This window comes from Notolabrus celidotus, chromosome 22, assembly GCF_009762535.1.
Source record: "Notolabrus celidotus isolate fNotCel1 chromosome 22, fNotCel1.pri, whole genome shotgun sequence".
Taxonomy (NCBI): Eukaryota; Metazoa; Chordata; class Actinopteri; order Labriformes; family Labridae; genus Notolabrus; species Notolabrus celidotus.
In genome coordinates this window covers 20,978,136-21,004,518 of record NC_048293.1, presented here as the reverse complement: position 1 = coordinate 21,004,518, position 26,383 = coordinate 20,978,136, and the positions used below count along the sequence as shown (strand labels likewise).

Here is a 26,383-nt window from a genome sequence, read left to right as displayed (position 1 = left end):
GACCAAACGAGGATACAGGAATGCTCCGGGCTCAGTGCAACCAGCCCTCAGGTCGGGTTAGAAGGAAGCAGAATCCACCTGGGGGGTTGGGATGCAGGTTGCTGGGCATTTAGAGCTTCAAAATGTACAAACTCAAAGCTTAACTTAAAGCAATTATTTGGTTTTCTTGGAAAAAATGTTTCTTTTGCACCATCAAAGCCTCATTTTACTGCATGGTATTTTGCTTGTTTAAAGGAGACATATTAGGAATGTCCCATACTGTAAACACATTGGAAAGTTATTGTCTGGGTTTAGAACTGTCCTTTGAACCCTCCTACTTCCTATTGGGAGTATTACCAGGGGATGACTGACTTGATTGACAGGTGGGAACATAACAGCTGTTGACTAGGAGGCTCAAACCCCGCCTCTTTACCTCACACTCTTTTGGATGAGTTCAGCTTTTCCAATATGGCTCCCGCCGACGATTGGATTCAAAACAGCGCTCAGGAACAGATGGGTGACGTCACGGATACTACGTCCATTATTTATACAGTCTATGATTATCAGTCGACGGGATGTCTTGCAAATACTGGGACTTTATTTATCCACATTTTGTGCACTAAGCTAAACTAGCCAGCTGCTGAAAAAAGACCTAACAGATTTTCCAACTCACAGCGTCAGATTATCTGTGTCGGACTTACTCTTACAACCTCACACAATATTTCATACCGAAGCATCTTTTGTCACCCGTGTCACGGTGTCAGAGTTCACTAACCTATCTTATAAAGCGATGTGAAAAATTAATTTTCATTCCTTGAAAAAAACACTTCACAGCTTGACATACCAACCATACAGATCTTGACAGACATTCGGACCAAGCATGACTTTTTCTTCTACCACAAAGCAGTCTTTATAATTAATTTTAACCCAGATGGTGAGCAAGAGTGTTTCAAAAAATGTTGAACTAGTCCTTTAATTATGCTCATAATATAGCAAGGTGTTCTGTTCTTCGCAATCTCTAATAATGTTCAGATCTTTAATCTTCTATTTCAGCCAACAGGACGGGTCACCTGAAATATCCTTTTCTATTGATGACAGCTGCTGGAGGCTGGCCCACGTTCTGAGCACATGTGCACACAAACATACAGTACACACACACACACACGCACACACACATGACGCTCACAATCGCTGTGGAGCTGGTGACATGGGTCAGTGCTTGTGGGGGAAACAAAGCTCAAGTGAAGCGAGAGCAGAGGGCTCAGTCACGAACCTGGCATCGCTCCACGCTGATCAGCGTGGACGTTTAGATGGAAGACGTCGCTGCACATACTGCACAGAGCGAGGGCGGAGGGACAGACAAGTGAGATACAAAAGGGGCGTCTTTTTGTAAAAAGTCACAGCTATAATGAGACAAAATAATGAGCTGTTCTGTGCGGTTTAGGAGAATGAACGTGAACACGGCTGTATCCTTTACATCTTAAACCCTGATGTGCTAGAACACAACAAATACAACATATTGCACTGTAAGGAAAACACTACAGCAGAATTTGCTGTGCAGTGTAAGGTCAAAGGCCAACGTTAAATAAGAGACTGTGAGTAAAAGCAACTTCAAACAGGAGACAACACAGAGGTCAAGGTACGATCCAAAGATGAGACACCAAAACTGTGCCCGAGAGGACCAAACGCCCTTTACAAGGGAAGAAATCTGCCAACATCCATCTGTGTGTGTTTCACTATCCCTCCCTTGTCTCTGCTCTCAATGTCCTTCCCATTCTTTCATTTTGACCATGATGGAGCTGCCCCCTTTAAAATAAAGAATGAAATAAATAAACCTTTCATTCCTCCCCCCTCCCCGAGGCTGGGCAGTCCATGCAGGAAGGTAAACATGTCCACTGTGGTGAGCTCAGACCACGCGGATGCCTCGCTCCAGGTAACAGTCGTCCTCCACAGCTCTGCGCCCACCAGCAACATCTCAGTATTCACGAGCAGCGCAGAGTAGCCTATGTCTGAACAAATTTCCGCTCCAGTGCCAACCCCCCTCTCCCACCCCTCCTCCCTCCTCCTCCTCAAGCAAGGACATGCATGGATTTGATGAGGAGGTTGATTCAAATCAGGGTCAACAGTGTGCCCTCTACCTCTGCAGCACCTGGCTGATGGCTTATTATCTGTCTGAACAACATCACCTTTTTGATTTTTGAAGTGTTGACTTTTTTTGTAAAGGAAGACCGGCTACTGAAGGCTCAGTGGGCGTTTAGATGGTAAACAGCCCTGTCGCGTCGCTTTAGGTACCTGTGAGGTGATGAGATATGATCGAGGAAGTTAGGGTTAAATAATATGTGAATATATTCACGACTCTGAGCATGCATCAAACACACAAACACTGAATAGTTCTTTATAACACTATGAGACAGGACACTCGGGCACTTGATCTTTTATTTATGATCACTGAATATAGCAATCAGATTCTATGTTATCAACCAAGAATGTACATTGTCAAATGCAGCTAAAGATGCCAGACAGCGATTCTTGTAAATATCCCACATGTTGCACTGGGCCTGCTTGCATTTGTTGTATTATATTTAAAGCAAACGTAAGACTTGTGGCACCTCTTTAAGCAGTAAATACTCCAGATTAAGTCCAAGTCTGAGGCATCAGTGCTCGAGTCTCCAGTCATGAGTCTGACGGCCAAATTCCACCAGATCCGTGTCCGGTCCATCTCTGATCCGTCACGGCACCGGATCTGATAGGTCTCTATTCTAGTCAATGTGTTAACTTCCACTGGATCCGCTCTGTTGCATTCCGGCTGCGTATCTGATCCGGCAGGTCAGAGCCCTCCGGATCAGATACGCAAGACTTCTATTTTTGCCGAATGCCGGAGCACGATGCATCAATCTCAACAGAGCAGATGGAGCGGGACAGGAAGTCAGGCACCAGAACAAAATGAAAACACCCGGTTAATTTTCAGAATAAAACACTTGTCTTTAACTTAACTATGACAACAAATGTAATTTTAAGCAGAGCCAGGCCTGGAGTCATCAAGTCAGAGGTTTTCAGAGGACCAGAAAGACAACATGGATGAGGAGAGGAGGAGAAGAATCCTTAATTCAGTAATTGCCGCGGGAAAACCTCGGTCACATGACTCCAGCTGTCCGGCGGTCCTGCTCCGTGCTGTGTTCTGAAAACGCAACCGGTGGGTGTTGACAGACGAGAGAGCACGGAGACGGACCGCAGTGGATCTGAGACAGACCGGACACAGATCTGGTGGAAATCCCGTGTTACTCAAGTCTTCTGGTCTATAAAGCACTCAGATCCAGGACTGAACCTGATATTTTATACAATCTGCAAGTAGAAGAGAGCTCAATGTGGAGTGCTCCATTCAGTGGAGCCGTGAACTTGATAAAAATACTCTCATTTTGGTCACAGTGCGACTCCTCATAAGCAAAACTACGACTCTAAAATAAGTATCACAGAAAATAACTGAAGCTAAAACCTCCTATAATAAAAATCCTCACTTACAGGATGGTGAAAGGGAGAAACACTTAAACACCGCATGCAATCTGGGACATCGGCCGAGCGTGTGTCGGTTTAATAACTTGTGTTCGAGATGCATTGAACTGAGAACAGAAAACAGGCACAAAGGCTGCAATTAATCTTGCTATGTGTTGAGCTTTTCATTCCTTCCTCATACGGTTCTGTCAGTATCTGGCTTTTGAGGACAGAACATCCACTTCAGCAGCGATCAAAAGACCTTCAAGGTAACCAACTCAGAGAGATTTACTCTGTGCTGGGGTAAACTGACACATAGAATTAATACAATGTGTGATATAAAAATTCATCAACAAACCTGTTCTTGTAATGCTCCTGAGTATAAAGAGTGCATTTGTCTGCTGCGTTCTGGAGTAGTGTTGCAGCTAATTAATTGCACTTAAACGACTCTATAATAGTATTAAATGACTCGTGCAGCAGAGATGTGCAGTGCACAAAAATAATTGACTCCAGACAGCATTGAAAGTGACAGAACTAATTGCGTGACAACTGTCAAAGTGAAAATTCAGGTCACCGGTTTGGCGTACAGTACATTTGTGTTCTCAGAGTCCAGCCTATATGCAGCATAATCCGGTTCCTCTGTAAAGCGTAGGTGGACAAGGTGTGGGCTGATGTTCATTACTTTCCTCTCTGCCAGTCGATACTCTTCCTTAGTCTTCAAGCACTCCTGTGGAAATACTATGTATATCCTTACTGCCAAATATGGCACAACTCTGCAAGAGTGTGTGTCTGTGTGTGTGTGTGTGTGTGTGTGTGTGTGTGTGTGTGTGTGTGTTTGTGTGTGCGCGCAGAGGAAGCAGAGAACATGATATGATTAAGGTGACAGAAATGTACATCCATATCCAAGATTTCGTCTCTAATAAAATCACTAAATAGTACACAGAGTTCTTTTTTGACAACACGGTGTCAATGGCTACACTGCTACCACCACCCACTGGTTAAATGTGTCAGTGTGTCTGCTTTGCTTTGGTAAGTCCTTGCATGGAAACCTCCAGTAAGTGACAGCATGTTAGTTTGGAGGAGAAAAAAAAGTCGCCACAAAGCTCCCCTCAGGCTGGAGAGTGGAGAAACTTTCCTGCCTCGAAACATCCAGGTACAGAAGGAAATTATTCTAGCAGTGCAGCTCTGAGGCATGAATTTGACTTTGGATAAGTCTGCACAAAGTCTGCAGAGAGAGAGAGAGAGAGAGAGAAGTCTCAGCGCTCCAGGTCTGAGGGACATGGGGACAAAGGCTGTGATGTGAGGCTGATGATGGTTGCTGTTTCCCTTATGTTTACCATCATTTCCCTTCACAAACAAGAAGCCGGGCTGGAAAAGGCCAGAGAGCCAGGGCCTCCAGCGTGCAAGCAGAGGAAGATGGGGGGAGCGACAGAGAGTGAAAAGAGAAGTAGGGATAAGGGACACAGCAAGAGAGAGAGAGAGAGAGAGAGAGAGAGAGAGAGAGGGATGAAGACAACCAATGATGAGTGAAAGAGAGAGGAGAGAGAGAGAGAGGGAGAGAGAAGGAGTCCAGGCTAAGCTGCCTCCAGACACCACGCAGCTCAGAGCAGATCGAGAGTGACGGCTTGCTGATTAGTCAACTCACAGCCCCCAAGACTGCAGTCTACATACATGCACACACACACACACACACACACACACACACACACACACACACACACACACACACACACACACACACACACACACACACACACACACACACACACACACACACACACACACACACATGGGCGCACACACACACTCACTAGCATTGTATTTAATTTGAATAAACCACTAACCATAACTGCTCTTATCATAGCACAAATATAAAACATGGGAAACACATACATGTAAATAAACAAACACTTGCAATGTCTCATTGTGTCTATTATTAGCACAACAGCTAATAAGCGACAAACAAGCAAGCAGCTCTCTCTGTAGATCTTTAATGTGCATGTGTGTAATGTGAACAGGATGCACACCTTTATTATGAATATGTGTGTGTTGTGTTTTTTTTTTTTACCTTGAGGAGATAGACTGGGATGTTGCTGAAGTCCACGGGGAGTTTGAGGAGGAAGCGTGCTGAAAACTCGCCTGTCTGGAGAACAAGACACAGAGAGGAAGAACTTTACAAAGTGGACGACAAAGAGATCAAATACTTAGTCCACAGTTCACCGACAACAACGGTATATCTGCGCAAAGTCTTGTGATAACTACTTAGATGTGACAACTTTTCAATATGCATTTCATCACAACGCCCGAGTCGTCGACATTGTTCTGTCCTTGAAGTTCTTTTTCTCCACAGGCGCCCCTCAGGGTCGTGTCCTGGGCACACTTCTGTTTCATCTCCACACTGGAGAAGTGACAGACTTACACCAAGAGACATGACTGCAGTCAAAGAGACACGACAGAGTTAATCTAGCATTGTTAGAGTTATCTGACATGTGCCTTCACCAAACAAACATCGGGTGACCACGAGAGAATGTTTTTAAACTAAGTCACATTCTTATGATGTTCAAAGGCGCATCACTGGTTTAGCCTAGAGGTTTGGTTGTGCGCCACATGTACAGAGGCCATAGTCCGCATTGCAGGTTTCCTGTGTTCAATTCCAAGCTGCATCCCTTCACCAACTCTCTTTCCCAGTTTCCTGCTCTAACCACTGTCTTGACCTTCAAATTAAGCCGTCAAAGCACAAAAATAAACTTTAAAAATGCTCAAAATGAATGCAAATACTAAATCTCAAATTTAATCTACCACTTTGACTGATTAAGCAAGCAAGACTGGGTCAAATAAATGATGCATCATCTTCAATTTTCTGATGTGGCTCCACCAATGTGTCCTGAAGTGGACTGAGGTAGCATGTCACATGATCAGGTGAGGCCTTTTCTGAGGTTCTGAAACAATGTTTTCTACACATTTCTTACAATAGTTGATGTGACAGAGACATTATTACTATTCACTTTAAGTTTCCAGCTCTCTCTGGATTAGATTGTTGTTATTTGTGGTTGGAAAGTGGTTTCTCTCAGGACTGTAAAAGCATGTTGCTATCCCCTTTGCTTCTACAGAACATGTTTGTTGCTTAGGCATCATAATCTCATGTTGAATATTTGTTTTTTGTGTGCATCTATGCTGTGGCACAGTGATGAAGTGCTGGTTTGTTAGTTTTTCACCCGCTGTAGTTGTGGCATCATACCACACTGTAAGTGCAGATTCTTTAAATTCAGCCTTCAAAGCTCTGGGTCCCATTGGTCCACAGGGAAAGCTGATTTTGGCTGGTGGCTTAATGCACCACTGAGCATCTTTCATATAAATTAAAAGAACCCCACATGCAGCGCTGTGTCCGGTTTTTCAAATGCACCCAGAGCCAATTTAATTTGAGAGAGCAGCAGCCAGAGGGGATATCCAACACAAGACCAGCCAATGGTGTAACTTCATCACTTTCTCAGTCACACAGTCAGGCCTTTGAGTGTGGGGCTACTCCAAGCTTTGATACAACACGGCTAATAATGTAAAGCGAGTTAGAGCCATTTGATTGGACATTTATCCCTTACATAGGGTTCTTTATAATTATTTTTAATGCTAAAGCTCATGTAAGGAGTTTTTGGATGGTTATGAAAGATACCTGTCTAATAAAAGCAGTTGCACAACCTCCTATCCCATTACAAACATGATCTTAAAGTATAAGAAGAGATATATGTTACAGTTTATAATCCAAGCATTGAATGGAGTTCCTTCTTTTTTTTTCTTCAGTTATTTAAGAATAAAGCTGATTTATGCATGATATTTTTCTAAACCCAGTACTTAACTCAAAACTTGAAATATAGGCTAAGGATTAGATTTGGTCATTTAACGCGTCAGAGTTTTTGTCATCGTGTCCTCAAAAATACGTCAGACATGCAGACTCATAGTTTGCCAACATGGTGTCACAATGATCTGGAAATCCTGCACCATGAGGCATGTTTGACATTGGTTCATTTGTGCAATTAAACAGGAAGCTTCCAAACTTCCTTGGAGTGTAATCATTAGCTTAGATCATGAAACAGTCGCCTACCCAGCTGTTCTTGCGTCCAGCGTAAATCTCCATGCTGCGGCCGTAGTTGGGATCCTCCAGCAGGCTGTCGTACTCGAAGAGCAGCCTGGAGCTTTCGCGCAGACGCTGGCACTGGTAGTTGTGGTACTGCTGGATGAGCTCCTTCACCAGCTGGAGCAAACATTCTGGGTCCCCTGCGTCCCACTGGACCAGGTGCTGAGGTAGACACGGACGGAAGAGGAAACGTTAGAAGTGATGTGACACATGCAGTTTGTCCTCTTTTGTTTCAGCATGTAATTCATGAACACAACAAACTTTACAAGCAGCTTTAATCTGCAGCTCTTCGTTTTTTAAGAGCTGTGTTTTGCTGAGAATCTTCTGAATTACTTAAGGACAATATGGAAGTTTATGCCGAAACTCAGCCTGAATATCTTTAGTACATCTTCTTTTATACTGTTAACTAGCTCATTTCTGACTGCTGCAAAAACATCCTGAAATTTGAGTGCCAAGAATGTCATGGACAAGGGACCTTTTTACAGCGGTGTAGATATTCAGCCAAATTTATTTAAGCCAGAAAGACACACGGCACTCAAAAATCCAGCCTGATTCATGTGGTAAGATGACAACCTCTGAAGGACTGATCAATCCTTTACAGTCCAAGTGACACTTGAGACAGCATTGTAAGAAGCTGAGAATTACAAGGCAACAGTGGGTTACTGTGAGAAATGGGCTTTTGTTGCTGGATTAGTCCGGGAGACCTGGTAAACTTGAAATAAACTTGGGACTGTAGGCAGAAAAAAAGATCCAGTAATGATCTAACTGTACTTCTCATTACCAGATCTGAAGGAAAGGGCAGTGCTGGAGGATTTCCTGTTACCACACAGAGGGTTTCTGGTAAAGTGGCATGGAAAAGTACCGAGAGTGACCTCCTTTAACGGAACTCTCCTGACCTCTTTTACCAAAGGACTCACAGCTTTCTGCTCGGGATGCAGTTTAAATGAAGGTGATTTATGCCACACAGAGACAGCTTATCTAAATAATTTGATCACTGTCAAATATTTTGAGCTAAAAACCTTTCATTTAGAGTCTCTTGCATTTCTTAAAGACTTCCCCTCCAGTGAACAGACTAAGGCAATAAACCAGTATACGAATTCTCAGGACAAAACTAGAACCCTGCACAAACCACCTGTCACGTATGAGTCAGCAGAGCCGACCATACATGACCCACTAACGGGCCTATTCTACCAAACAGAAGTCTCCCCTCTCTAAGAAGGAATCTGCCCGTTGATGCGCAAAGAATGAAATGCTTATAATTAACGTGAACAACACTGCAAAAACAAATTGCAGGAAACATGTCAGGACTAATCAGGACAAATGGATGGCTGAGCGCTTGAGAATGAACGCTGTGAGAGCTTAATAATGGAGAAGTACAGCATGAAAGGCAAAAATAAAAAAAAGGCCCAAACTGGTTTTAATGAGGACTTTGAAATGATGGTGTGTGTTAATTTAAAAAAAAAAAAAAAAGGAATGCTGCAGAAGAAAATGGCACTTAGTGGATTATAAATATCACACAAGATTTAAGACGTTCAAATGTGACACTTCAAAACATTTTAAAAAAGAATTTAAGATTAACATACCTTGTTGGAAACCCAATTCATATAAGTAGGGACTTATGTGAATTGTTGATAAAATCTAAATGTGAAGCTTTTTATCAGAATCAGAAATACTTTATTTATCCCAGGGAGGGAAATTCAGTCATTACAGAGCTTTTACAAACAGTATGTTAGAAAGTCAAAGTATTAATAGAAGGAAGGAATAATTAAATTCATTTAATGTATTAATTAAATTAATACATTTAATATTTATCTATATTTAATAAATATTATATAAATATGAATAAAATGAAATAAAGATCAAATAAAATAGAATAAAATGAAATTAAAATAAAGTATATACAGAAGCGCAGAATAGTTAGAAATGATCTTGTACAAAAGCGCTGGGAATGAAGGTGGCACATGCGCACTTTTAAGTCATTCCAATTTAATTAGAAATACTGCAAAAACAGCATATCAAAGATTGAAACTGAAAAAATGGTGTAGTTTTCTGAAAAATGTGAATGCTTATCTTTCATTTGATGCCAGCAACATGGTCCAAATCAGTTGGGACATAAGCATGTGTGTCACGTGTTATATTACCTCTTCTTTTAACAACACTCTGTAAATATTAATGAACCCAGGAGACCAGTTTCTGGAGTTTTGTTCCCTTATTCTTACCTGATATTACCGATTGGTACTTTGGTCATTATTGTGGTGGTGTGAATTGTTGATGAAGATAATGGAAGGTCTTAAATTGTTTGGTTGCTTCATTGTAGATGTTCCTTATTTTATTATAAAAAAAATAACTCCTTACTTACTTTTGTGCATTGCCTTTACACTGCTTGGTAGTACCTGCACCCAAATTGACTTGAAGCACTTTGTTACTCGTACTGACCTTGATTCCTCTCGTCTAGGTCTTTTCTTGTGTTCTTGTTCTCGTATGTACGTCGCTTTGGATAAAAGCGTCTGCTAAATGACATTGTAATATTGTAACATTGTGATATAAGACTTGAGCTGACGCGCCAAATGCTTTCAATGGGGGGCAAGTTGCTCGTTAACCTGCATATACTGTTCAGCATGAATAGTGCCTTACCAGATGCGTGAGCTTCTCCCGTCATGGGCACTTACACATCATAATTGTCATATAACTATAAAATCAATATTTGATATGTTGTCTTTGCACTGTTTACAATAAAATAAAGGGTATATATGATTTGGAAGCCATCAAAAATCTGTTTTTATAAACATTTTAAATAATTTCCCACCTTTTTTGGAGATGGGGTTGAGTTTCTTTCATTTTCAAATCGAATAATTCTCAGAGTCATCTTATATTCCCACCAATACTTGATTGCAGGAATTTGAAACTTGCATGACGCCGGTTTCCTTGAAGCCTTTTAAGAGTAAAAAAGGGAAAGTGGTTCTTTCCCCGACTCATACTGAAAGTGAAATACTGCAGCCAGACTCAGAATGTGAGAAGACAAAAAACAAACAAATGACATAACTGCAATGCCAAAGTAAATGTGCAACTGCTTCATCATTGTTTTGCCCTGCATTGCTGAAGTACTTCAGACAATTCAATAATAAAGGTCAACCTATAGCTATGAACAAATAAGAATGATGTGCTGTGAACCGAGTCAAATATTGTAACCATTAATATCTATTATATTCAGGTGTCATGAGCAGGATGTCTTCACTTGGATTAACTTGTCTGCTTTTCTGTCTGTCTTGCAGCCCATATCAGCCCCACAGAGAAAGCTTCCATTGTTTTAAAAGGGGAGGGAGGGGGCGCAAGGCCAGGCTAAACAGAGACAGTGACCTCATCATCCTGATCCACCAGTGGTTACCAGCAATGCCGGGATTCCCGAAAGGAGGGTGCGATGCAAACAAGGATGGGCATTGTCCAAAAGAAGCAGTCAGCGCTCCGGGGCAGGAGCGAGCTGAAACTGAGGAGAGACTGAGGAAGTGCTGTGTCAGGATTGTGACACAGAATATCAGCGAAACTCCAGTGAGGAGGAGGAGAGGAGGGTGGGAGAGATCAGAGGTGGGAGAGAGAGAGAGAGAGGGAGAGCTCAGGCAAGTAGGCCAAGGCCAATGAAAAAAGAGGCTTTGGGTGAAGTTTTGGTTTCATTTGTTGGTAATAAAAGCGCTGTAAACAAGAAACAAGACTGAGCTTAATAATAAATAAAACAACTGAAGAGGAGTGAGGCAGGAGGATTTTTATGACTGTAACCAGTGTGACACACATACCAACACAGGGGTTTGTTAAATGCTGCTCAGAAAATCCCAGGGACAAGAAATGTTCCCATATGTAAGGACAGGAGAGGTTGTGCAGGAGAAACACTCCCTCCATAATTACAGTTAAGGTTTCCTCATGCTCATTAGTTGACCTCAAGTGCTCCCATTGAGCTATGTACCGGCCAATGACAGACGAGCAAAATCCTCCCCGCACAGGGAGGCTCCCAGGTGAAACAGGGTGTTGCTGGAAGAGGTTGACTTCTCTCAGTGTACACAAAGGATGTTTTATAAGAACACTGTGTCTGAATTTGCATTCTTCATTAAAAGAATAAGCAGTGCCTCCCAATCTGTGTAGAAGGTACACAGGCTGAACAGTGGGGCAAAGTCCTTTTGTGGTTAAGGAGACAGCTGAGGTGGAAACGGAGCTGAAAAAGGCAGAGTTGGCATACTGCTGTGCTCGTGTGAGAAGCTTGATATGTTAACACATTGGCAAGTTGGACCTTTTTTGCTTCTGCAATGAAGTAGCACTGTGGACAATCATACAAGGATGTAATGTACAAAACACATGTGGGACCTATATCACTTTTCCGTGTCCCTGATTGACATCTTGGCTTCTTTAGCCTCAGGGGTGCACACAGCTTTAGCAAGTGGCTGCTAAATTAGGACACATAGGGGGCACAAACAGGGACGTCAAAGGCGCTATGAGGAGTTTTATGGAGAGTTGATTCTAGCGACCCCTTCAGAGGAAATTGGTAGTGTTTTTTTTTTCGTGGGAAGAAGACTACAATTCCCATGAGCACCATCACTCACTGTGGTAAAGATGTGGCTCTTGCCAAAGTGTGAATTTGTTGTGGAAGCAAATAGATGTATTCAGGTATTCTTTTTCGAGGTTTCTGCCTGTTAAAAGGATTTTTTTTCCTTGCCGCTGTAACTAGCTAAATACTGCGAGGTGCAATGCTCATTGTGGATTAAGGTGGGGCAAGACTGAGTCTATACCAGTATGATGGCAATGACAAATTAACAGGTTGTTAATTAGATGCAGAGTTTACAGTGTAAAAAGTCTTAATTTAGCTGTTTAGCACTGAACACACTAGTGAAAAGACAGAGCTTACAAGGACAGAGAAAGTTTTTTATTTACTAAGAAGTGACGAAACATGGGAGTGGACACAGCCTTTTGGATTTCTAACATTAAATCAATGCATCAAAGCCGGCATGTGAGAACTAAAAGAGTAAACTGGACAACAGAGCAGGGGTTGGGAACTCATAACCACATTGATGGGGGCGTAGCAATGACACCATCTCGTCCATTTGGTTAATTCCAGGTGGAAAAAAACAGGATGGCCGTGGGAAAAGGTTTAGGGCTTCAATATCAGGACCAATGAGTGACATCACAGTTTGTATGTAAACTCAATATATAGACTTTGACAGTTATAAACAAAAGTATTAGACATTTGAAAAGATGCTAGTAATGGCGCTTGATGAAAAGCCATGATATTAAGGTTTATCCTCAGGGGCCTTTGTGTGGTAATCCGGAGACTATTAACTAAGAAGTCCAGACAAATAATTTCAAAATCAACTGAGGCAAAGTCAGTGTGGGTTAACTTTAATGAATCATCAATTATTTTATTTCATGCCAGTCCTTGCAGTGGTTATTGTGGTGTTTCAGGACCAACGTGGCAAACTGACCCACTGACAGGCAGACCCAGAAAACCCTGCCATCCCTCCAGCCATGCCGCTATTTGAGCTAAAAACACCTTCGTGGTCAATAACAGGAAACTGCTCTGGTACATCTTGTATTGTACTGAATGTTCTGACTTTGAGTTAACAAGGTAGTGCTTGAAAGCTGCAGCACAGCATTGGTCGAACATAGAGGGAGAGAAAGTATAAAGCACTGAGCCAAAAAGCAATGTCCATGTGTTACAATGTTTATGTGTTTGTGTGTGTAGACATGTGAGTCTGTACAGACTCTTCTCTGAATTGATTTTATCCGCTCTGCTGAAGGCAGTGTGTGCCAAAACAAATCTATGTGGTTTTTTTTTCATGAATAGAATAAGCCCTGCGGAAAATGTACAGATTTGATACATGAAAAACAAAAGATGCAAAAGGCACAATCCAGGCTATTTGGGAGCAAAGAGTGAACACTTGATGAAAAATAAAACAACATGCCCTCCAGCTCATCCTGTTTGAAAAAACGCAGCTTCCTTAGGGTTTTATCCACAGGGGGTAGATCCTATAACCTCAACAATACTACCTGGTTCAATTCAGACCCTGTAATCCAATTATTTTGTCACAACAAACCGACTAAACCTGTATGAAATGATTAAACTTGGCTTATGATAAAACCTGCCACCTCTAATAAATAAACCCCCAATACCTTCCTTTTTTAATGGTATGAAGCCATCTCTAATCGTATTACCTTAAGATATTAGGGTTTGATTTAATATTGTTAAACACACTATATTAAAAATATTGAGGATTAGTGCTGGAATTTAGTATTTTGGTAAAAGTGTATTCAAGCCAATGTTGAGAACACAGTAACAACAGAAAAAGTTGGGGAAAAAGCTATTTCTTTTGAAATATATGAGCTATTCTTTCTTCTTTCAGATTAATTTACCCAAATAACATAATTTCAAATTAGACTGGCTGTGTTTTGTTGAAAACTCAAACAAGGAAAAGATCATTTCTGAAGAAAAGCCAAGAAAAAGTTAAAAAAAAACCTCAAATCTGCGCTTAAATAAATGAAGATAAATACTTAGAACAGTTCTTATATGATCCAAATCCAATTTCATATGCAAACAGGTAAACTGGGCTCAAATAAACTTTATTCAGAGATCTACAATCCTTTATAAAGTCACCAATAGCCTGAGCTGTTATGGGATTTTTGAGACAGATACCACTGTTTTCAATAGGGTGTTGACTTCTCCTCTACATGGCTTGTGTATTCATTTCACACCAATATGATTCAACAATCAGAAAGCTGCCGTCTCAAACAATCACCTTCATTTGAGAATGAGTGCAATATTATCAAGCAGAGTCTGCTCAGCGATGATGCTCTCTCAGCCACATGTGCTGCAGCTGTGCTGCAAACTGTGGAGTCACAGCACGCTCCTCTGGACAAATTACTGGTGGATAGAGAATAGAAGTAGAGAATACAATTTCAAACAACCCCAGGTGTTGTTGTCTACATTTCAAAATGCATACAAAATTGAACACACTGTTCAATCAGCCAGTTTAACAACTAACTTATATATCAGTCAGTCTCTGTGAGTGACAGCCTGGCACTGACACCACTGAAGTGCAGCTGGTTCACAGGTATCACTGAAATTATGTTCATGATGTTAGTTTGGTTTGTCGGCATGATAAAAAACAACTAATGTTGTTGTGATTGTCAGCAGTTTTGCAGGTGTTTAGTCATAAAGCCACAAATGAAACCTAGTCAGAGGATGAGCTCAGGTACACAAATATTTATCTTTGCATTGAGTATATCTGGAGTTAAATTTTTTTGTAGTGCAATCTAAGAAATAACTACGGTGGCCCTGAAGTGCCAAACACAACAACAAATCATAGAGCACTAGACGAACCACAAAATAACAACAAATGAAAGAACACAACAAAATAGACAATGTGGAGACAAATCAGAAAATATGTCTTTATCACACGTAAAAACAGAGTTTCTGTCTGGTTGAAAGAGGGATGTTACAGTGTTGTGTTTTATGATTTGTTGTTTTCTTAACAGTCATTGTGTTGTGATTTGTCCTCAAGACTTATAATTTGTCTTTTTTTTTGTGTTTTGCCGTTTTTTTCGAATCATTTTTCATTTCTTTTTGTATTTGTCGCTGTGTTTCGTGACTTGTTGTTGTTGTTTCCTTAATTGTCATTATGCTATGTAATTTGACCTCGAGTCTTATGATTTGTCGTCGTGTTTTGTTGTTGTTTTCTAGTCTGTCATTATGTTATCTAATTTGTCTTTTTTTGTGTGTTTTGTGTTGTTTTTTTTCTCATTTCTCATTTATTTCTAATTTGTTCCAGTGTTTCCTGGTTTGTTCTTGTTGCTTGCTTAATTGTCATCATGCTATGCAATTTGTCCTAGAGTCTCATGATTTGTCGTTGTGTTTTGCACTTCAGAGCCACCGTAAATAACCGTCAAAATGTCACATTTGGAGCTGAGCATGTCAGTCTTATGAAGATGCATGGAGAAAAATCCCTAAAATCAGAATAATCTTTCCTCTAGGTAAGAAAGATATCTGTGCAAAGTATCATAGGTATGCATCAAACAGGTTTATTAATTAATCTTTGAGCCAACATGATAGTTTTTGATATTTAAAGACAAACAACTCTTAAATTATGACACATTAAACATGTTTACATCTTCACATGTAATGGAGCAAAGCTTCTTTTGATCCACAGAGTGAGTCTCATATATAGTAAATGTATGTTGAGAACGAGGTAAAAAATCAACAGGAATAGTGTTTTCCTCAAAGAACAAAATGTACACCTAAATTGGGCACTTCACAGTGAATAGACCCAAGTTGACAGAATTATGTCTTCCTGTGCCATCCGTCTGTACCATCTTCGATCCAATATTTATCTTAGGCCAATGAGAGAGGGACTGGCATCTGAAAATGCAAGATAATTATATAGGCCAAGAGAAGATATTTGTTTTTAAGGTCTTAAATGTGATTTTTATAGATGCTGGCAACCTGATCCAATAAATCGCTGTAGACTTGAAAGTGTGAGGCATTAAAAAACTCCCAAGTATTAAATTAATCTCTGTTAGTCTCTAATTCAAGTGTGGGCTCACACCCTGTTTCGCCCCCGGAGAGTGCCAAGTCTAAGATCATGCTAAATTGCTCTTGTCATGTGTTTAAGACACTTGGCATTCTCAGCCCAGTGTTTTTTTCCACAGTGATCCGTGCTGTTTGTGTCCAATGTAGTACAACTTGTTGACACAAATAGCACTTTTCTGACTACTTTTAATGTGGTTCAGTAAATGCTTCAGCTCAGGATCAGGGCTGATAATGTGTCCAGTCTTAGATTTGGCACTTAGGCCTCTTGTTTTCTACCATCCATCAGCTGGTGAATTGCCAAGCTTGTTTCCACCAGCCATCTCTGGTCACAAACAATAGCCCACCAACTAAAAGCATTCCCAGACCTGTCGGTGAGCCCTGCCAATAATAAACTCTAATAAAAGCTGGAACGCATTATATCCTTAAGCGGGAAGGAAGCAGGAGAAACAGTTGGTACACTTCATCCCAGGTTGACATAATCTTTTGCTTTATGGGCCATCTGAGCTCCATTGTAAGAGCAGTAACAGGGGACGAGCTGGAGCTGCAGATAGGAAGTGCTCAGCACTGCATGGCATTCAGGATTACCAGGGGGTACGGTGAAGTTGGGAATGTTTCCGTTTTCCTCGACTGAAGAGAGCTCGGGCTGGGCTTTAAACTCCAATCTCGTCGTGGGAGCTTTCCTGATTTTTAAATTACAAACAATGTCTCATTGTACGAGAGTTAAGTTTCTCCAAGGAGTCTTCATTTTATGAAAAAGTCAGAAAATAAACAATTCTCCTGCAAAAATATATATATACAGACATTTCATCCAGGAGAGCTGGAGAAACAGTGCTTACACTAAAGCTTTAAAGGCTGAAGCTGCTGTTATCTCACAACATACTGTATATGATAGACAGATAGATAGATATTAAAGTTGACATATCACGCTGTTTTCATCAATATATATTGGTCTAAGAGGTCCCCAAAACATGTCTTTAAAGTTTATGCTAAAAAAAAAGCCTGAAATGCCCTCTTCTTCAGCCCTCCTCAGAACAGTCGGTTTTCTCTCTGACCACGCCCCCTCAGGAAGTGGATGTGGCCTCGGCTCTCCAGCACGTTGATCTAATGTTTACATGTTGCTGAATATACACGGCTGCTCACAGATCGCGTTACTTCAACCCTCTGAATCTGATCCAGAATCTGATCCTGACGGAGAGGCGCCTGCAGCAGGACCTTTCTGAACGATTGGTCACAGATTTAGTGTTTCTTGTTGTTTTATTTATCAGTATGTCGACGTGTGTCTTGGTACACAGCTACGAACATGTAGCTATGTGGCTATGCTAACTAGCGCTAGCACTTATCCATGATAAATAAAAATCATCCACTAGATCTTCAAATTTGCAGACGTGGGGAGTAAAACCGACCTTTGCCAGAAAGGCAGCAGGACCTTTCTGAAGGATTGGTCACAGATTCTGTGTTACTTGTTGTTTTATTTGTCAGTATGTCCACGTTTGTCTTAGTACAAAGCTACAGCTACAGCTACGACATTTAGCTATGTAGCTATGCTAACTAGCGCTAGCATTTTTCCATGAAAAATAAAAATCATCCCCTAGATCTTCAAATCTGCAGACGTGGGGAGTAAAACCGACCTTTGTGTTTATTAAGACAGCCTACAACTAGCATGCCTCCCTCCTAAGCTCCTTGTTAGCACACATTTGTGCAGGGAATGAAAAACTGAGGGGGGATTCAATATTATTTTATATAGTCTGTGGGCTGAACAAGCTCCGAGCTCTGACCTCCGTGACAGACCGGATATTGTTGTTACGTAACAAAAACACGGAAGTCTGAAACGTCTCGTTTCACACACATTTACAGAAAGGTGGAGAAATCAAAACAGGGGCAGAATGGATTTTTTTCATTCTCGGGGGGTTTGTAGACATGCCAGGGAAACATTTCAGGTAGAGAACCATTAAAAAGTCGATTTTGCATGATATGTCACCTTTAATACAGATATTTAGATTTAGATGTGTACAAATATATGTGCTATCAATTTCTAAAAATAGCTCTACCAGGAGTTGAAGGAGCATATATGTGCATTAATACATATATGTGGCTGTAAAACGGAATCCATACTGGTGACTGCAGAAACGTGTCATTAATGTGGCTGATTGATGTGTTTGAAACACAAACAGTGATTCATGTGAAGTGGTACGACTTCATAATTGATTGCTGCCTTTTTGTGGTCACCACAAAGGCTGAGAAACAATGAAAATACACACGGATGATGCTCAGGCGGGCTGTGCAAATGTATTTACTGCTGCCCAAGAATACATGCTGACCATTTTTACAATTCTCTGCTGTCATACTTAATTAAACAATCTATCGTTGCACTCTGCTCTTTGTGTTTGATAATGCCCTGCAGGTGATCAGAGAGAGAGAGGTCGGTCCTGCAGTACTTCCCTTCTGTTGATCCATTGATTGAGGTGAAGATCTCATGTTAAATATTAACCTTCTCATCCTGTTGTTTTAGCAGTTATGTGAAGCTGGTTGCTGCTGATGTCATCCTGCACTACCTAGGATTTGGATGTTGCAGATCACCATTAACAAGTCTCGTTCACACCTGATGTGATAACGTAACATCGAGTAAAACAATTCATAACACAACTTATGGCATTTGGGCGTCTTAAAAAATGTGCTGCTGGTAAATGTGAAAAGATAAGACACTGAAAGCCAAAGAGGAAGGGTTGGAGGTGGGGCAGGAAAAGCCTCATATCAGCATACATATTATTTCAAGGTGATGAGTGCATCATAGATTATAAGCAACATCCAGCCAATCCTCTTGAGTTTTGTTGGTCATGCTGCACTCAAAAATGAAACCCTGCACTAAATTAAAGGGAGAAAACACCAGCCTTATACTGGTAGGTCCAAGACTCCTTAGTTTACACTGACATAAATATGCTTAAGTACGGGCTTTCCAGACAATACGTCTGTATTTAGTGTTCCCTCATACCTGCAGAAACGTCACAGGACATTTATCATAACTGTAAAAATATGTATGATTGCTATTTATAAAATACAGAAAGTAAACAGGAGTATCAAAGGGGAGCCAGGTCAGGAAAATTGTAGAGAAATCAAAGCTATAGAAAGCAACTCTTTCATTATGATACAAGCTTTTGGGAAAGTGGACAGCAGAATATAATCCTTATCAGTTTACTCTGAATCTTCTGTTCTCACTAAGTCTAAACTTGCTGTGTTTATTCTACATTTTAATGCAGACATTCCTGGACTTTCCAGTGTGCATGTATCACACAGACTCCTGCAGGTGAGATAAGTGGAAACATGTTAAAGTTGTATCTGGAGTGACCACAGAGGCAAAAACCAGGTTTGGGGACAGAGACACAGAATGAGAAAGATGCAAAACAACGGGGGGAAGTCCCAGAATGTTTACTGCCTGCACGCTCTGCTGGACAAGTCTAGACCAGACAAATCATACGTGAGGCACAAAGACGGGGACAGAGGGACAGACAAATAGTGGTATTAGGTGAGCAATAAGAGGTGCAATTAGAGATAACTGTTCTGATGTGTAGTACACTAACGCTTATCTCACCACAGAAGATTAGGAGTTTGTTTCATGTTACTTCATGGCTTCATATAAGGCTTTAGTCGAGAGGCTTACAAGGAAGATACTGCGAAAGGCTAAGCTGCCCCACATATAGGGAGTACATGAAGCATCACATAATGTTTCTCATGCTTGATGATATTAGTGGTTTGATATAGCATACAATTCTGACAATTATTTTTCCATAGGACACAAAAAGAGAAGGAAGATGGCAGAAGATTGATTACAGAGATCCTGGGAGACATAATTATTTCCTTTGTTGAGTCTTGTTCTGTTTATCAGAAATCAAAGTCAATAAATCAAAAGGTACACATGATTTGTACGTATGGGGCCAAATCAAACAAAAACACCTTGATGGACCTTACAAGGTTTCTAATTTTGTTCAATTATCACAACTGCACAAGCTTTAACTGGCTACGAACACGTGGGTGTGTACAGTAAATGTCTACTACAAATCATGGGAGGGAGGGGATGACAGAAAATGCATGATTACAGAACTGCATCGCAATCACAAAATTACCCTCCCACTGAAAGAAGTGTAGAAATTTAAAGACACCATCACAGAGGGACGTGTGCACTGGGTTTTGAGTGTGTTACATCAAACACAAATCTTTCCACAGATTTATACTTCTCACATACAGTAAGTCTTACAAATGTCTAAATAAAACATTGCGTCATCATTAACTGGATTAGGGAAGAAACGAAGACCCATGTGAAGCAACAGTTCATTATCAACGTCAGAGATTTCAACTCTCCACCTCCCCTCCCCTCCTTTCCTGCTTTTTTTTCTATGCAACTTCTTCCTCTTTGGTCATTTTTCCAAGTAACTTATGAGTGTACCCACTCAGCTGTATTCCTGTCACTAAGTTTGGTTAGTGTGTCCACTTACTCCTCTCCACTGAGCTCCCACTCTTTCCTCAAACTTAAATATCATAAAGTTCAACCTCTCAAATTTCTTTCATATAAGACCTTTCCTCACTTCAAGGTCAGCAAAAGCCTGTATACATACAATGATACTTCACTTACACATCACTTATTGTTTTACAACTTGGTCACATACCACACTCAGCACGTTAAAACCACAGACTGTATAAATAATGGACGAGTATCCGTGACGTCACCCATCTGTTCCTGAGCGCTGTTTTGAAGCCAATTGTCGGTGGGAGCCATATTGGAAATGCTGAACTCATCCAAAAGAGTGTGACGTAAAGATGTGGGCTTTGAGCCTCCTGGCCAACAGCTATGTGTTCCCGCCTGTCACTCAAGTCAGTCATGTCCTTATTTGGGCAAAAACTTGTAAACTTAATATCTTCTGAACCATTGCATTAGAAAAAAAATCACCCCCCGTTCAGTGTGTGCCGATAGAGAAATTAGCAACATAGACCGAAGCCGTTTTTTGAACCAGGCTGTAAACATGTTTATTAATGCTGCAAAGATCGTCTTTTTTGAATTGGTGTGTATGTGGTTTCTGGTGTTTCTGCAGCCAGCCTCAAGGGGATGCTCGATGAATTGCAGTTCATAACACCTCCGTATCTGCTTCATATTTTGAGACTGGAGGTTGCCGCTTGGCGAGCACTTGCTGAGAACTTGGTGTTAGCTAACCCCTGGTATCCCTTCAGCTCCGCCTTTTTGACCAAATATGGTCACTTCTGGCTCAAAAACACAAGCATGGAAAGTCTCAAACTTACAAACATCCAAACTTTACATTTTTGAACACAAACCAATGGGTAGCCACATCCAAGTCATTTATACAGCCCATTGGCTAGACAAGGCCAACTCATTCATTTGGGTTTAGGCTAATTTAGTTCCCATGGTAAAATTCGTTCTATACTATTCAAAGCTTTTACTTTGGTGTCCACATGTTTGCCACATTTAATTAATCTCTGAGAAGCCACCTTTAACAACCCACTGAGGGCAATTTAATCTTACGGTTAAACGGCTATAAATGTGTCAGAGTGGTCAAGTGATCATTAGAGGTAAGGCGGCAATCAGCGGTTAATTATAGCTTTAATGCCATACTCAAAATGAACAATGTCTCCAAAAATAGACTCATTAGACTGAAAGAAGACTTTCCACAACTGTAACTGAATTAGACCCATAAAGCTGGTGTAAGACGTTACATGAGTGATGGTTGGAACAAACCTTACAGGGTGTCTCAAAGTATGATGAGGTGGCGAACAGTCCTGGTGGCCAATTAACCCTCAGTCTGTTTACCATTTAGTCAACAATGCACTTAAGAGAGAACCCTTGCACCCGTAGCTACAATGCAACAGTGAACCTCAATAAATGTGGGGCAGACTTTACTCGTACTGTATTCCATGGCTCATGGAAAGGTTCTGCTGTAAAAGATTTATTTGTGGTACATGTGGCCTCTCATCCTCCAGCAGCAGTATTTCAGTCTCTTTCATCCTTGTTTAGTGGTTCAAAAAGTTGAAAGGACTCTTCTTTATAGTCACTAATGTTTTATGATTTCTTAATTACGGCTTTTTATGTTAGAGGAGCAACATAGAGGCATTTCAGGGTTCGAGCCAGGACTCTTGGGAAGAGGGGGATAATCTATGTAGTCGATGTTTCTGAAGGGGTTCACAAGTCCATCCAAAAAGACAAAAACAGAACTGAAAAACAGTGGTGCTGCAGAGTAATATTAAAAGTTTAATACGAGTTTGTACTTTATGGGGTTGTACTTTATTAAAGAATTGTCCTTTAATCCAGGTTTGGTGACCAAAGCTGCAAAAGCTTCAGTTACTCGAGCGTCCACTGGGGGCGGGCTCCAAAAGCCAAAGAAACCCCACAGCCCATATTAACATGCCCATTATCACCATAGACTTAAACATCTTCAAAGCCTGCATGGTGTAAAAAACAGATTAGCTCTCTAGTAGGGATGTCAACGATTAATTGATTGTTAAGAACTTACTTGAACACATTTTTCAATTCATATCACATTGAACAAACTTCATGTGGTCTCATATTTGGTTTGGCTATCAGGGAGGTGTTTTAAGTTTAAAGCATGTTTTGATGTGAATCAACCGACTGAAGGTGTTGCTCACAGCGGAGATGCTCAGCTGGGGCGACAGGTCTCCACAGCGCTTTTTTTCTCTGTCGCTGGACTGATTATGACCCAGTTGTGCTCCCGGCTGACACCTGACCGCGTTCACATGCTTATATTTCTCAATAAGAACGAATAGACAGAAAACTGGATACTGAGAGTCTGAAATATGTTTCTGTTGAGTTCCCTTGTTGAAGTCTGAGTATGATTTTGGGTAAAAAAACACATTTGGCATCGTTTTTGACATGGAAAACTTTTAAGTTTGTTTTTAATGATTAATGGATAATTGATCGTTAACATTTCCAAAGATCGATCACGGAAAATACTTGAAATTTACATCCCTTCTCTCTAGCTCATTGCTTCATTTGAAGTGACAGTACGTGGGTGAATTTTTATGACCAGGCTGTTTTGATTATACTCTGACCAACACTTTTGCATAACTCTGGGAATGCCTGATTTGGCTCACAGTTGGGTCACGTAATATCTGTTTCCCTGTGACCTCAACTCCAACTCTTTTCCGGTTTCAAATTTAGTCAGAAGTTAGATGATGTTAGAATTCCCAGTATGGACCGTCATCATTGGGCTGCTCCAAAGTCCAACAGTCACATTTCTTTCTGGCTACTGGGTTAACTTCTGGGCAATGCAACCCACTGAGTACAACTTACAACTTCTCTAGAATTAAGACTTCGCAGCGTGGATAACATGACATGAAGGACTGTTTTTTTCTTTTCAGCAGCTTTACATTTCTCTGTTGAAACACAAACATGAAGAACTGACCTACTCAAAGCCTGGCGACAGCAGAGAAAAACACCAGGCTAAACAGAGGAGCTAATGATACCCTTGGCCGGCTGTAAACAAGAGTAATGTGTTGCTGAGACATCAAGAATTTAACCTGCCACCGACACAGGACCTAAAATTAGTCTAATGTTTACGCCCACTGGATAACAAAGGCTAGAAATGTATTGTTTGTGCAGCCCAAAGTGACTTTTTGTGGATTTTATGTGATGTAAAAGTCTCTGACTAAACAGTTTTTATTCCCAGAATAAGCACCATCTGAATCTTCACCTGGTCCAGTTATTTTGAGAGGATTTATGGGGACTAATATGGTCGGGGCTGATGGTAAAACTTTACCAGGGGGATTTTTAGGGGAAACTGTAAGGAATTGCTGGGAACCTAAGAGTTCTGCAGAGTTACAGGGGGTTGGACTTACTGCAAAAGTACAGGAAAAAGGAGGTAGCAGGAGAGAGAGGGGGATCTCAGGGTAGAGAGACAGGCAAAGGAGGATTATGAGAGCAGGAACAGCAAAACACAGCAGGAATATAAGTGAGAAAAATAAACAAGCGATGGGCTGCCAAGCTCTGGCTCAGCAGAGGTACTTCCCCTTATGTGCACAGCTGGATTGGTGAGACGGTGAGCAATACTACCCGCTCTTCTCCCAGACTCTGACACAAGCAGGGGAATTTAGCTCCTCCGTGTTAGACTGCTGCAAAAATAGCTCTTGATAACTGCAAGGCAGTCAATCTTAACAGCAACTGTAAGATAAAACTTGGAATTCAGAACCAAGAAGACGGATGTTTCCATGTTTGGGCTACTAGAAAAGCCCAGCGTTATCAGTAATGAGTTGCACTGATACCGGCACCAGTACAGTATCATCAATCAATATTTATTTGTATAGCGCCAAATCAAAACAAACTTTATCTCATGACGCTTTCGCAAACAGAGCAGGTCTAGACCGTTCTCTGTTATATTATTAACAAAGACCCAACATCAAGACAGGATAAGATCTCAGTCTGATCTCATCTTAATCTACCATGAGCAGAGCACTATGCAGAATTTAGCAAGTTACAGTGGCAAGGACAAACTTCCTTTAACAGGCAGAAACCTCCAGCAGGACTAGACTCATGTTAGACACACATCTGCTGAGATCGAGTTGGGTCTGGAGAAAGGGATAGAGGAGAAAAAGAGAGAGAGGGAGATGATAGAGGAGGAGGATTCTCAGCCCCTGATACTCACTAAAATGGGATATTGGGTATCAGTGACATTGCCAGTCAATGCACCGACCTGTAAGTCCCCAAAATATCAACTAGTTGCACCTAAATTGTCATGAGACAACCTTTACGAAACTTAAACCAAAGCATCCTTATACTTTACTTATCAGTAGTCAAAGGTTTCTTATGATGTGTTACAAAAATGTACTCCATTTTTAATGTGTTAAACACAAACGCAATAAAAGGTCACATATACTCGTTATGTGTGGTAGTATTTTCTCTTGGAAGAAAGCGTTATTCTGTTTAAAGTCTGTTTTGGGACCTTCTACCTTACAGTCAAGTCCAGTCAGGCCAGTTTTAACCTCAAGTGTCTCCTTTCTTTCTTTGGTTCAGTTAAATGCTGGAAAACCTGTTTGGGTTTGTGTGAAATGAAAAGTTGCGTTATTACTTCAACTCACTCCATCACATGTTTTCTAACCAAACTGCTCTCTGAAATAAAAGTCCTGCAGATTTGACCAAAACTTTGCACCTGACAGAAACCTCAGGAAGCTACATCAGATAACATGCTGGAGGATTATTGGAGGATACCTCAACAGGGCACGCCATAAAGCTCAGGTCTTATACAACTACTGAATATATGGGATGTAAACAACAGACATGGCAACGCTCCAGGAGATCAAGGCTGAGAAAGCGACAGTGGCAGCAGCATAGGTGGACTGATGGCCACTAAATCAAGCTTTACAGGACAATGCTGAGTATGTGTCAGGTTGTTCAAAGCTTTTGCTATTTGAAATCCGCCTTACCTCTACACTTCACCACTGCTGTTTAGACAATACTGCACCTTGCATCCTTGCGTCCGCATGACAGCCATCATGCATTAGCGTACACAGTCAAAAGTTTGGACACACCTTCTCATTCAATGGTTTTTATTTATCTGAATTATTTTCAACATTGTAGATTAATACTGAATACATCAAAACTATGAAATAATCTGGTTTTGCCATAATCTGGATTACAACAGTAGTCAAATAGGGCTATCCATTGTGTACTAACCCTACCTCTGAACAACACAACTGATGGTCTCAAACACAGTAAGAAGTCTTTCTACAAATGAACTCTTGACAAGGCTCATGTTAATTAGAAACCATTCCAGGAGACCACTTCATGAAGCAGACTGAGAGAATACCAAGAGTGTGCAAAGCTGTCATGAAGGAAAAAGGGGGCTACTTTACAGAATCTAAAATATAAAACATATTCTGCTTTGTTTAACACTTTTTTGTTCATTAAATAATTCCATATGTGTTTTTTCATAGTTTTGATGTCTTCTGTATTAATCTACAGTCTTTCAAATAATCAAAATAAATACAAACCCTTGACTGAGAAGGTGTTTCCAAACTTCTGACTGGTAGTTTATCTCTGGCTTCTGTGCAAAACCCTGCAATGCAGAGCTGGCCAACAGTTATACCATATCTATTTTCCTCTTTCCCCCAAAAGTATACAAACCATTTATAATTTGTCATTAAAAATGCATTCTTCTGAGCTACAATATGCAGAGGTAGTGACATGCATATGCACTTTAGAAAATCTGAAT

The 26,383-nt window shown here is 40.8% G+C and overlaps 1 protein-coding gene across 1 annotated transcript in view; it reads right to left on the bottom strand.

The window, feature by feature from the left end:
• Positions 1 to 26,383, bottom strand: part of babam2 (BRISC and BRCA1 A complex member 2) — a 97,957-nt gene that overhangs the window by 62,046 nt on the left and 9,528 nt on the right. The window contains exons 5-6 of the mRNA XM_034674708.1: positions 7,565 to 7,759; positions 5,537 to 5,611 (exon numbers count right to left, since the gene is read on the bottom strand). Coding sequence (XP_034530599.1) covers positions 5,537 to 5,611; positions 7,565 to 7,759 — 270 coding nt within the window. The remainder of the gene's footprint in view (positions 1 to 5,536; positions 5,612 to 7,564; positions 7,760 to 26,383) is intronic.